Raw genomic sequence first — 10980 nt, forward strand, 5'->3', positions numbered from 1 at the left:
AGACGGCGAGACAGGGGGCGGCCGGCCGTACTTACAATCATCTGCCATTGAGAGGCGAGCGGAGCAATTGGAGAGAACAACCGTGACATGAGTGTCGGCCCCTTCCTCCATCCTCCCCAGCCCTGGTTGCCCCCTGGCTGGGTACCAGCCCTGGCTGCCCCCCAATCCCCACCAGGCAAGAGGAACAGCAGAGCCGGGGGCATACACCATCTGACGTACCACAGCACTCGGCATCAACTCCCTGCCACCAGTGTCACTGGCCTCCACAGCCCCAAGGTGGCCCCATCCCAACCTGCCTAGTCCATCCTTACTGTGGCAGGGGCTCTGCTCCAGGGGGACTCAGCTCCAGGGATCTGGTGGACACTCAGCTCTGACACGTAGCCCCAAGTTACCAGGCTGCTCAGCCACCCTGAGCAAGCTGTCCCCTGCCATAGGGACCAGCCCCTTCCAAGGATTGCCTCCCCACAGGAAAATCCACAGATCTACATGCCCATGCCACATCCTCCACCCTCAGCACAGGGCTCACTGCCTCCAGAACATGGCATAGTCACACATGGCCATGAAGGGATAGAGACAGGGACTGCGATGGCAACTGGAGTGACACCAGCGTTCCTGCTAGATTTGGCCACCTTTGGTCAAGGGTGTGTGACTCTGGCCAGGAGTGATGCAGGGTTGACCTGCGCCGGGCTCTGAGCTGTGACAAGGCGCCAGTGAGGTGGTACCACTGAGGGCTGACATGTCACCAATGTGCTGTCCCTTACAGACACAGCATAAGGGCCCCCACAGCCCCAGAAAAGTGACACAGTGGATGGTGGCTCCAGGGACTCCAAGTAAGAGGTTGAGTCCAACTTTGTGACAGTGACAGAAACAACTGAGAGTGACAAGGATGAATGTACAGTTGGCTCAGAGCCCTCGGTGACACCATTCCCTGCCTGACCCTGAGTGAGGAGCCTCCCCAGGAAGCTTCAGGGTACATGGCTACATGCAAGGGAGGATACACACAGCAATGTGATACAGAGACCTGAAGCCCGCAGGCAACCTCCCTTTGAGGAGGGACCACCAGGGCTTTGCTCAGCTTCCCTAGAACCTGCTCAGCCTATGAGGAAGGAACAGTTCAGTCCTGCTGCAGGGACATGCCCCCTTATCCCCACATCAGCCCCATCCCTGCAAAGCCAATCCCTGCTCCCCAGGCAATCCCAGCCCCACAGCAAAGCCAAGATGTGGCAACTCCCCACGCTCTGAGAGCCTCCTGATCCAGCTCCTGGCACAGGGACCGTGTTCACAGCCAGCACTGATGGGCATGGCATGGGATGCTGCCTAGCTCAGAGGGAAGGGTGGAAAGGAAAGGATCAGTGCCCTCTTGGTGCCATGATGGAGATGGCAGGAAGGCCCTTTGGCAAAGCCAGCCAAGAATGTGCTGGGCTGCACTAGGATGACCCTTCTCTCCTCCATCCCTTGCCTGGCCATGAGCTGGGAGTCAGTCTGGGGAGGCTGCCAAAGTCCCCAACCCTCCAGCAGCCAGTGAGGGCACTGGGCCAGCAATGTCCCACACTGGCCCCAATCAGGCACCCGTCTCAGCTCCAGGGTCCCCTCTTCCTGGTCCCCTTCCCTGTCACTCACCGTCTGGTCAGTGAGTGGGGGCAGGACAATGGTCTTCTCCATTGTGTTCATAACCAGCTTCCAGAGCTCCTTCAGCACCCGCTTCAGCACTGTCTTCTCACAGATCTTGGCAAAGAGTGTCAGGCTGCAGAGACGGGACAGGGCTGAAGGTCCCAGTATGGCACCCCCGATGCCACCCCCTTCCCAGTCACCCTGACCCTGCAGGTGCTCCATACTCCCAGAGTGAGTCAGGGGCATTAGGAATGGGGGGGGTGCGGTGGTGTCCCTATTGGCCCCTACACTCACTTGCTGTCCAGGAGGTCCATGATGGGCTGCAGGACGTTGTCAGCATCCTGTGCAACACTGCTGCAGGTGCTGGCGGGGACGTTGCCAGTGCCCTTCACCTGGCCCAGGATGTCACCCATCTGCTTCACACACTCTTCAATGTGCGGCTGGAAACTGGGGACCGCAACACCCAGGCAGCTCAGCATCCTGACGGCCATGCCCGGGCCCTCCCTGGCCAAGCAAAGTACCCAGCCTGGCCCCAGCCACAGCTCCTGGACCCCCAAACCTCTCCTTGACCCACTGCCTGCACCCTCTTGCCTGGGCGTACCTGGTGGCAAAGACTCGGCTCAACTCATCCAGGACATTGTTGAGTTTCACCTGCAGCTCCTTAAGGATATCACTGGCTTCTGTGTCCAGCTGAAAGAGGGACATGTTGGAGAACCATCAGAGCCTCTGAGCCAGTCCACAGGGGGGGTCTCTGCACCGCAAATGCACCCCTGGGCAGGGTGAACCCCATCCATCATCCGACATGGTGGGACAGTGAGATCCCATACAGGAGTGAGGAACTGAGGTCTTCTCCCAGCACTGTGGAGCCAGGGAAGGGTCTGCCTCTGGGGAGAGAGGACTGATCCAGCCTCACCATAGGGATCCCTCCTGAAGACCCCGATACACACCTCCTTCCCACCCATGGCTTCAAACATCTTCTCAAGCTGGACACGGAGCTGCTGGATGTTGTTCATCAGGATGCAGGGCTGGAGGGGTGAGATGGAGAGGAGAGTCAGCACCAACAGATGTGGCTGGAACAGCTGCCCACCACACCAAGTCCCTCCCACCCTGTACTGGGGTACACGGAAGCAGTCGTGGCATGGGGCTCTGCCTGCCAGCATTTCAGGGACTGCGACCAAGGGCAGGACCTGCTCCATGGGGACCAGGTCTGGAGCTGAGGTGGAGGCTGGGGTCACCATATGTGTACAGTCCTGCCTGGCAGCACCAGGCAGGTAGCAAGCAGAAGGGAGATACATCACCACTTTCTCCTTCTCCTTGGAGCAGTATGAAGCAAAATCCTTGGAGATGATCTCAGCATACTGGAGTAGAACATTGCTGATGGTCTGCAGCCAAGCAAGGGCAGGAACAAGGAGGAAGGAGGGAGAAAGGGAGACCATGAGCCCCACAGCAGTGAAACAACTCAATGCCTGGATACACCCTGTAACCCCTAGACCCTTTGGCCCCATGGATGTACCAGAAGCTGTATGAGCTCAGCCCCTAGAAGGCAGATCCAACACTTCACCCACACAGCTATAAAAGCACCAGCCATCAAGCCTACATCCAACCCCATCTCACATTGCAGTGAGCCAGTGCTATTTAATTAATCTAAATTAATTAAATTAACTAATTAATTAGCTAATCTCCTGTGCTAACAAAGATGTGAGAGCCACAGGGCCTGTTGATGGCACATTCGCTTGAGCATCACCGTTAGAGGTGGCACAATCTGCCCCATATGCTGCTGCCCACAGCGGGATGGGAGGTGGCAAAGGGAGCCCAGGAGCCCTGCGCCATGGGTGGAACTGGGGTCCCAAGGGTGCTGCTGGCCTGGCAGCTGCCCACCTTGGCAAACCGTCGCATGTAGTGCCCAACAATCTGGGGGTCGGGGCACTCGAGTTTCTTGATGATCTCGAAGCTCTGGTTGAGCTGGGAGAAAACGTCCACCACGGAGCAAGAGAAGAGCGCGTGCTCCGATGTCTGCTGGAACTGGGGGAGCAAGAGGCTGTGTCAGCAGGAGGCAGGAGGGGAGGCATTGGCCCTGGCTGGGACACACTGGGTATTGAGGGACAAGCCCCTCACCCACCCCAGCTGCAGCTCCTGTGCCCACTGACAGTCCTGTTCATACCCCATCCTTCTTGTCCCGCTCCAGTGCTCCGTGCAGGAAATCCCGCGACACCTCTTCATTCTCATCCAGCCACTGGATAACAAAGGGCTCAAACCAGCTGGAAGAGAGATCCAACCCCCGTGAGGCCAGCAGCCCCTGGAGCACAAGCACCCCCTCCCCTGCCCTCGAGGGCTGCACTCACGCAGGGTACTCGGGCACACGGCTCTTGAAGGAGGGCAGCTCGGTGACATACTCGTTGTAAAGCCACTTCACCTTGAAGTGCAGGTTCATGTAATCCGCGCTCTTGCACAGGCGGTGCTTGTCGTGCTCTGCACAGGGGAGGCAGTGCCATGGGGAGGGGTTTTGCTTCAAGCCCCAAACCTGGGGAGGGGGGCATTTGCCCCAAGGGCAGTGGTGGGGATGCCAGGGTGATGAGGTGAAGATGGAAGTGCTCCTTGGTGGGGTTTAAACTAGGCATCATGTTGATGAGGGGGTGAAATGGGTTTGTCCAGGGAACAGGTGAGGTGGGAGCAGAGTGCAGCTCCTGCCTGGTTCCTGGCTTCCTACCCAGGTAAGAGGGAGATGTGGTGGGACTCACCCTCCATCGCATACTTCATATCCTGAGCGAAGAGGTTCCACATCACCTCAGCACTGATCTTCCCCACATTCAGTTCTTGGGGGAACCTAGGATGAGGGGAAAGTGCGGACAGAGGGTGGACCACCCCTCCATGTTGGAGATACGTCCCCACATACCTCCCACCTGCCTGGGTTTCCCCAACTGTAGAATAGATGTTACGACCCACTTCCAAAAGACTAAAGCCACCATTGCCACCACGTGGGCATCCCCCCGAGTGCAATGCAGGGTCCCCTTTCCTGGCACCTACTCACTGGTTCAGGCAGGGCGTGTAGGAATTCTTGTCTTCCTCGATAATGGAGACTATCAGGGTGATGAGCTTGGACCAAAAGTCCAGGTTTTTGATGCTGGGGCCCTGCTCCTCCGGGGGCACCTCGCCTTTCTTAGTCTGGAGTGATGGGGACACAGCAGAGGCTCTGGTAAGCCCACCTATGGGGCTTGATTTTGTGGTGGGGCTAACAAGGAGGCAGGAGGGCTCTGGGAACACCCTGGAGGCCCCCACGTAGGCCCCCCTTGTTTGCCCCCAGTCTCAGCCCCACAGCAGTGGGTCTCAAACCCTGCCCAAAGCTTGGGCCTCATTTTATATGGGGCTGAGCACTCTGGAGAGGGAGCAGGAGCATCGCAAAGGAAAAGGGCAGGGGCTGGGGAGGTCAGGGGGGGAAATGAGGTCCCCCCGCAGCATCCCAGTGCATCCCAGCTCCCCCTGCCCCACGCACCGGGTCCGTCTGGTACTCGCGGCTGTACAGCTCATGGCAGTTGTTGAAGATGTACTCATAGGTGGAGTTGAGGCAGGCTTTCACGCAGTCCTTCACTACCTGGCTGGCTCGTGGGGGGCTCTGCAGCTCCTAGACCTAGGTGTGTGGGGAGAGAGTGGTGCTGGAGGCAGACTCACAGCCCCAGCCAGCCACCAAGGAGCTACCACAGGACCCCAACCTCGCAAAGAACTGGGGCCAGCAAGGGTCAGCTCCCCACTGAGGGAACGGGGCGAGTACAGCCTCAGCAATACCTTCATCCGAAAGAAGGTGATGCTGGTCAGCAAATCCACTGTGGACTTGAGATCCTGCAGCCGTTCAGGGCTGCTGGCAGGGAAATTGTTCTGCCAAAGGGGAAGAAAAGACAAAACTCTCAGCGGGGTGGGTAGAGGGGGAGAAAACAGCTGAAACTGAGGATCAGCAGGTGCCTTACCCGGTACATGGACAGGTCAATGCGCAACGAGTTGTGCAGCTGGTCAAGGAGTTTGACGAAACGTTCCTTCTGCAGAGAAACACCCCAGAGCCAGGTAAGGGGGGGAAAAGGTGGCAGGGACCATCCCTCCTCCCACCTGCCCCTGGCTTCCTCTGAACCTGGCCCACACCACCCCGGCTCATCCCTCTCCTTCCTGCTGTCCTTCCTTGCCTCCTTCCTTCATGAGAGCCCAGCAGGCGGGCATGGGATGCCTGCAGAGAAGAGCATGTCCTCGCTGGTGGCCAGGGCTCACTGGCAGTCATCGACAGCCCCTGGGGCAAATGTGGCCGTGTCAGGCACGGTACAGGATCAAGAGGCAACACTGCACATCCCCTTTGCTCTCACTGGCAGTTGGTGACAGAGGTGGGGGACAGGCTTTTCTATCTGCCCTGTCCACTTGAACACCTCCAAGCCTGGGGCAGGCGCAGGGAGAGGGTGTGCAGGATGGTGCTCCTGGGCCACGTGGAAAGAGATCAGGAAAAAAGGGCAGGGCAAAAGCAGCTGGGCTCTTGCAGCAGTTGCCCATCTCCTGGGCTGAGCTGGTTTGACACAAGGCCAGGATGGCCCTAGGAGTCGGACACCTCTGTGGGCTCCTTACTCACCCAACCAGGATGCGTTGGGGACTGTGGGCAGGGAACTGTCCCAGTTAGATGATGTCCACTGGGGCTGAGTGGCTTTAATTCAGCTCAGCCCAGCTCCCATCCGGGGAGCTCTGGGCAGGAGGATGCAAATCCCAAATTGGGCTGCAGATCAGGCATCAGAGCTGAGGGCAAAGCAACCATTCTACCCCAAAATGCTGCCGGGAGGCATTTATTTCACTTTGCATCTCTGCTGCAGCAGGCTTTGGACTGCGCTGTGGGCTCCCATGAGAGCCCTGGGTCCCCCCTGCAGCACTGGCTGTGCTGGCTCAGGCTGCCCCATGGGGCAGCTCCCTGAGTGCTGGGGGGGAGGACAAGGGGACAGGATGGGGCAGCGAGTCCCGCGCCCCCAAGCCCACAGCCTGCACTGGCAACCGCAAACCTTCGGCAGAGCCAGGCTCTGGGCCAAGACCGTGCGTCCCAACCACCGAACGGCTGCAGTGCTTTAAAACTGGACACGACGGGTGCTCGGGGTTAAAGCGACATGGCCGGGCACTTTAGGACCCAACCTTAGGCTCTCTAAAAAAAGAGAAAGAAACAAGTTTTTTAAACCCTCCATGTTACAGAAAAGGTGCTTTTTCTTTCGAGTCTTGTATGGTTTCCTCCTCCTGCGTGACCTGGAGGCACAGCTCACAGGGCTCCAGCTCCTGTGAGCCAAAGCCGCTGCTCCCAGAGCTGCGCTCGACCCTGGCTGTATCCCTGGCTACCCAGCTCTTTGCCTAACCCAGGGCTGGGCACTGATCCTGGCTCGACCCTTGTGCATCCAGAGCAAGGACCTGCAGCCTCTGGGATGACATGGGGGAGCCAGGGGGAGAGCTCAGCCCTTCCTCACCCGGGTAGACTTGCCCGTCTGGCCGTGAGGCTCCCATTGGGCACCCATGGGTGTTGGCACAGCCAGGCAAGTTTGCAGCGGTCCTGAGCTACACCCAAATGCACAGGGTCGTGCAAAACTCCCAGCAAGCTGCAGGGATGGCTTCTTGCCACCTGCTTGTGGTTTTGCCACCAAGGTTTCACCCTCCCACCACCCAGCATCCCACTGGAGTCCCACTGGAGACTCCGGAGTCCCACTCGGACTTCAGCTGCTATTTCACCATAACAATTTGGGGGGAAACAAATTTAGACCTTCTCCCAGAAAGGTGGTGGCTCTTTTCCTTCCTGAATAATGGGAGTGGAATGAATTTCAGGGCAAGCAGAGGCTGACCCCCCCCAGTGCCTGGCTGCCCTTTGGAGCGGGGTGTTTTGCACGGCCCTTTTTGCCCCTTGAGCCCCCCACCCCCTCCCAAGAGAAGAGAGAGAAGAAGGAAGGAGTGTTTACGCACCATCGGACTTACCCCGAAATTGGAAGCAGCAAAGCGGTCGGAGGCTGAGACGTTGGTGGACGCTGTGGTGTGTGCGTAGTAGGCATTGATGTTGGCAAGCAGGGTGCTCATCACTGCTGGCACCCCAGGGCACATGTACTTGGAGGAAAGGCAGGCAAAGTGCCTGCAGAGGGAAGGGGAAGGTGAGGGCCATGGAGGGGCTGCCCCTAAGAAGAGGTGCAGGGTTTGGGGTGCATGCACGGGAAAGTATGGGGAAGGGGTGTGGGGTGAGCGAGGGCAGCATCTCTGCTCCCGTGGCAGGGTGCAAACAGCAGCAGGGTGATGCTGACAGTGACCCCTGCATCCCCCAGGCTGACAGAGCAGAATGGAGGGCAAGGAACTCACGTCATGGCCTGGTAGATGGACTCCACTCCATAGCGCATGGCAAACTCATCCACGATCTCCTGCGCTGTCTCATCAAAGTACACCTTCCAGGCGTCGTCCCCCTTGGCATCAGGGATCTTCACCACCCCGTTGTTTTGCAAATCCGTCACAAAGTGGAACAGGTTCTGGAGGTACAAACAAGTCCCATGAGGTCCCCAGGGCTGGTGGTATCGCTGGGGTGGGGGCCATAGACCCTGGGCTGGGGTGGGCTGCTCACCTCATGCAGGCACGTGTACTGTACGTGGTAGGGAGCCACCTTCTCCTCGCCTTTGATCTCCACACTGATGTGCAGCCGTATGGCTCCTGACACAGCCGACTTGTCTGTCCGCTTGTCTGCAGGGGTACAGGGAGGGGGACAAGGACATCAGGCTTCCCAGAGCAACTCTGCTCACTTCTGGCCCAAAAGAGGGGCAGACAGCCCCAGCACAAAGGAGCTTTGGGGACGGGGCCCAGTGATGCCCAGTTCCAAGTGCAGTCAGTCCAGGGCACAATGCATCCAAGACATTGCAGGGAGGGATCTGGCCATATCTCCAGGCACTAGAGAGATGTGGTCTCTCTGTGCCTCAGTTTCCCCTCAGCAGAGGGCCAGACCTCCTGAGCAAAGGGTTCTGAGAATGACCCTGGAAAAACACTTAATCCCAACGGCTTTCTGTATTTAGTGTTTTTAACAGCAGACCCTATGCTAATATGCTGAAATAGCCCTCACACCAGGGCCAGCAGCATGTGCCCCCAGACTGCAGGGCCCCAGCTAGTTACCGAGGTTGTACCAGACGTCCATCTCCCCACTCAGGGTCCGGACCTCAATGATCGTCTGGCCCAGGAAGTCGTCGGACTCCCTCTTGAAGCGCTGCTTGACACGGGACTTGATGTCGTCGTCCTCGTCCCAGACACGGACCTTGATGCGGTCAGAGGAGTTATGGCACTCGCTGGGGAGGCGAGAAGGGGCAAACCCTGGGATGAGCAGGGAAACCTTTCCATCTTCTCCCCAGCCTCTGTTTTCCTAAACAAGAGGGACCATCCCAGCTCTGGGCAGGAACTGGGGGAAAGAGCAGATGTGGGGGCACCAACCCTCCCACCAACACAGCCTGATCAGCCCCCATTGCCAGGAGCCAAACACTCCATGGCACAAAACCAGCACTCCTAGTGAGCCCAGCAGTCCCTCTCCACCCTCAGCTGGGGCAGGATGAAGCCCCAGCTGACTCCCCATCACCCCATAGGGATGTGTCAACAGCCAGTGCAGCCCGACATGACTGTGAGTGGCCAGGAAGGGGGATGGAGGGGCCAGGGGTGAACTTACAAATGGAAATTCTCCTCCCAGACAGGGTTGAGATTGCCGTAGATAGTTTTAGTCCTTTTTTTTGTCTTTCCAACCTGGACAGTGACATATGGGTCACTGGAGCCTGTTTTATCCTTTGCTTGCAGGCCCTGGGCACAAACAACTGCAGCACAGCATGCACACCCATCGACACAAGGCACACACAGTGGAGAGAGCAGACAGAGAGAGCAGTCAGTGCCACCACCACACCGAGATCCCCTTCACAGGCACAGCCCCGGGGGCTGAACCTGCTTTGCAGGATGAGGGGCAGGAGGGGGTTGGATCCTTGTGCAAGGAGACAGCCCCATGGTCCCCCACAGCACATGGTGCCTGGTGCCACCGGTGCCTACCTGTGATGCTGATCTTGGCTGACCATTTGGAGGTGCCATCCAGGACACTCTGCTTCACTGCCTTCATCTGCTGTGTGTGTGTGGTCTTGGTGACCCCAAACACCTCCTGGATCAGCTCAAATATCTCTGGCTTGTTGCGCTCCCGGATCTTCATACGGTCCTTGAGCACCATGATGATATTCTGGGTCCGGTCCTCTGCTCCATGCTTGGAGCTTTTCTCTGCCGCCCCTGGGAGAGCACAGCCATGGGTGAGACAGGAGAGACGGGCAAGCGGCACCCAGGAGACAGCCAAGAGCTCCCCAAGCCCACCGTGCATGAATGAATTCAAACCTGGAAGGGTCTACACCCTGCCCAGGACAGACCTGCCCTGCTCACCACTTCCACCATGCACAAGGCAGGAGGCCAGCTCTCCCTCTCTAAAGCAAGAAGGGACGAGGGCGCAGGCAGTGGCTCCTTACTCTGCAGGCAGTCAGCGTTGAGCAGGTCCTGGCACTTCTCATGGCACTTGACGCCGCACGCGGCACAGCGCATGCCCTGCCGGGCGATGCCCCACAGCAGCCCCTCACACTCGTAGCAGTAGGTAGGGGTGGTGGCCGTCCACACCTCGAAGTTGTGGGGTGTTGTGCAGGAGATGGGGTACACTAAGGCTTGCAGGGTCTTCTTGTAAACATGGTTTTTCTGTGTGAGGACAGAAGAGAGACGGGGAGAAAAGCTCAGGCCACGTATAGCAGCTGAGCCATGCAGCAGAGTGAGGACACCCTGCACTTGGTACACACAAGCAGGGCAGGGGACAAGCACCACCATCCCCTCGTGCAAGCATGAGCATCCCAGCTGCTCTGGCATCTCTGGACGAGGATGCGGCTATGGCACAGAACGCAAAAAAGGGCGTGGACCAGCCACCCCCACCCCCCCGTGCAGCCATGAGCATCCGGGCTGCTCTGGCATCTCTGGAGGAGGATGCTGGTATGGCACATACCCCCCTGGCCTAGGGCTCAGCCTTCCCACCATGACCACCCCGCACCCCAGCTAACCCCAGCACCTACCAGCTCCTCATTGTTCAAGGTGCTTGAGGCCAGCGCAGATGTGATTCCTGCTTTCCTGGACTGGACCAGGGACTGTGGGAAAGAAACACAATTCCCAGATCTGACAGAGCATGGGGTGTCCCTCTCACCCTCCTTTGGGGTCCCAGTGGCCATAAAACACGTGGGACAGGCCCGCACCCCAGACAGCAGTGGGTGCTGGCAGTGGGGAGAGCCCAGCTACCAGTGCTGCCAGCACTGCAAACCCCCAACCCACTGTGCAGCAGGACTGGAACCAGTTCAGCAG

At 58.5% G+C, this 10980-nt stretch overlaps 1 protein-coding gene across 1 annotated transcript in view; it reads right to left on the bottom strand.

Moving 5' to 3' along the window:
• The window catches only part of UNC13A (unc-13 homolog A (C. elegans)), a gene marked incomplete at its 5' end in the record, with an annotated part of 18666 nt that extends 7897 nt beyond the window's left edge, over window positions 1-10769 (bottom strand). The window contains 22 exon segments of the mRNA XM_010013673.1: window positions 36-41; window positions 1621-1744; window positions 1906-2058; window positions 2213-2301; window positions 2559-2636; window positions 2910-2993; window positions 3490-3633; window positions 3773-3869; window positions 3954-4080; window positions 4350-4435; window positions 4640-4773; window positions 5102-5236; window positions 5392-5481; window positions 5571-5639; window positions 7579-7729; window positions 7951-8114; window positions 8207-8322; window positions 8746-8915; window positions 9287-9428; window positions 9655-9882; window positions 10113-10332; window positions 10698-10769. Of these exon segments, the coding sequence (XP_010011975.1) occupies window positions 36-41; window positions 1621-1744; window positions 1906-2058; window positions 2213-2301; window positions 2559-2636; window positions 2910-2993; window positions 3490-3633; window positions 3773-3869; window positions 3954-4080; window positions 4350-4435; window positions 4640-4773; window positions 5102-5236; window positions 5392-5481; window positions 5571-5639; window positions 7579-7729; window positions 7951-8114; window positions 8207-8322; window positions 8746-8915; window positions 9287-9428; window positions 9655-9882; window positions 10113-10332; window positions 10698-10769 (2679 nt within the window).
• Window positions 10770-10980: the final 211 nt, after the last annotated feature.

This window comes from Nestor notabilis, unplaced genomic scaffold (genome assembly GCF_000696875.1).
Source record: "Nestor notabilis isolate BGI_N333 unplaced genomic scaffold, ASM69687v1 scaffold3264, whole genome shotgun sequence".
Taxonomy (NCBI): domain Eukaryota; kingdom Metazoa; phylum Chordata; class Aves; order Psittaciformes; family Psittacidae; genus Nestor; species Nestor notabilis.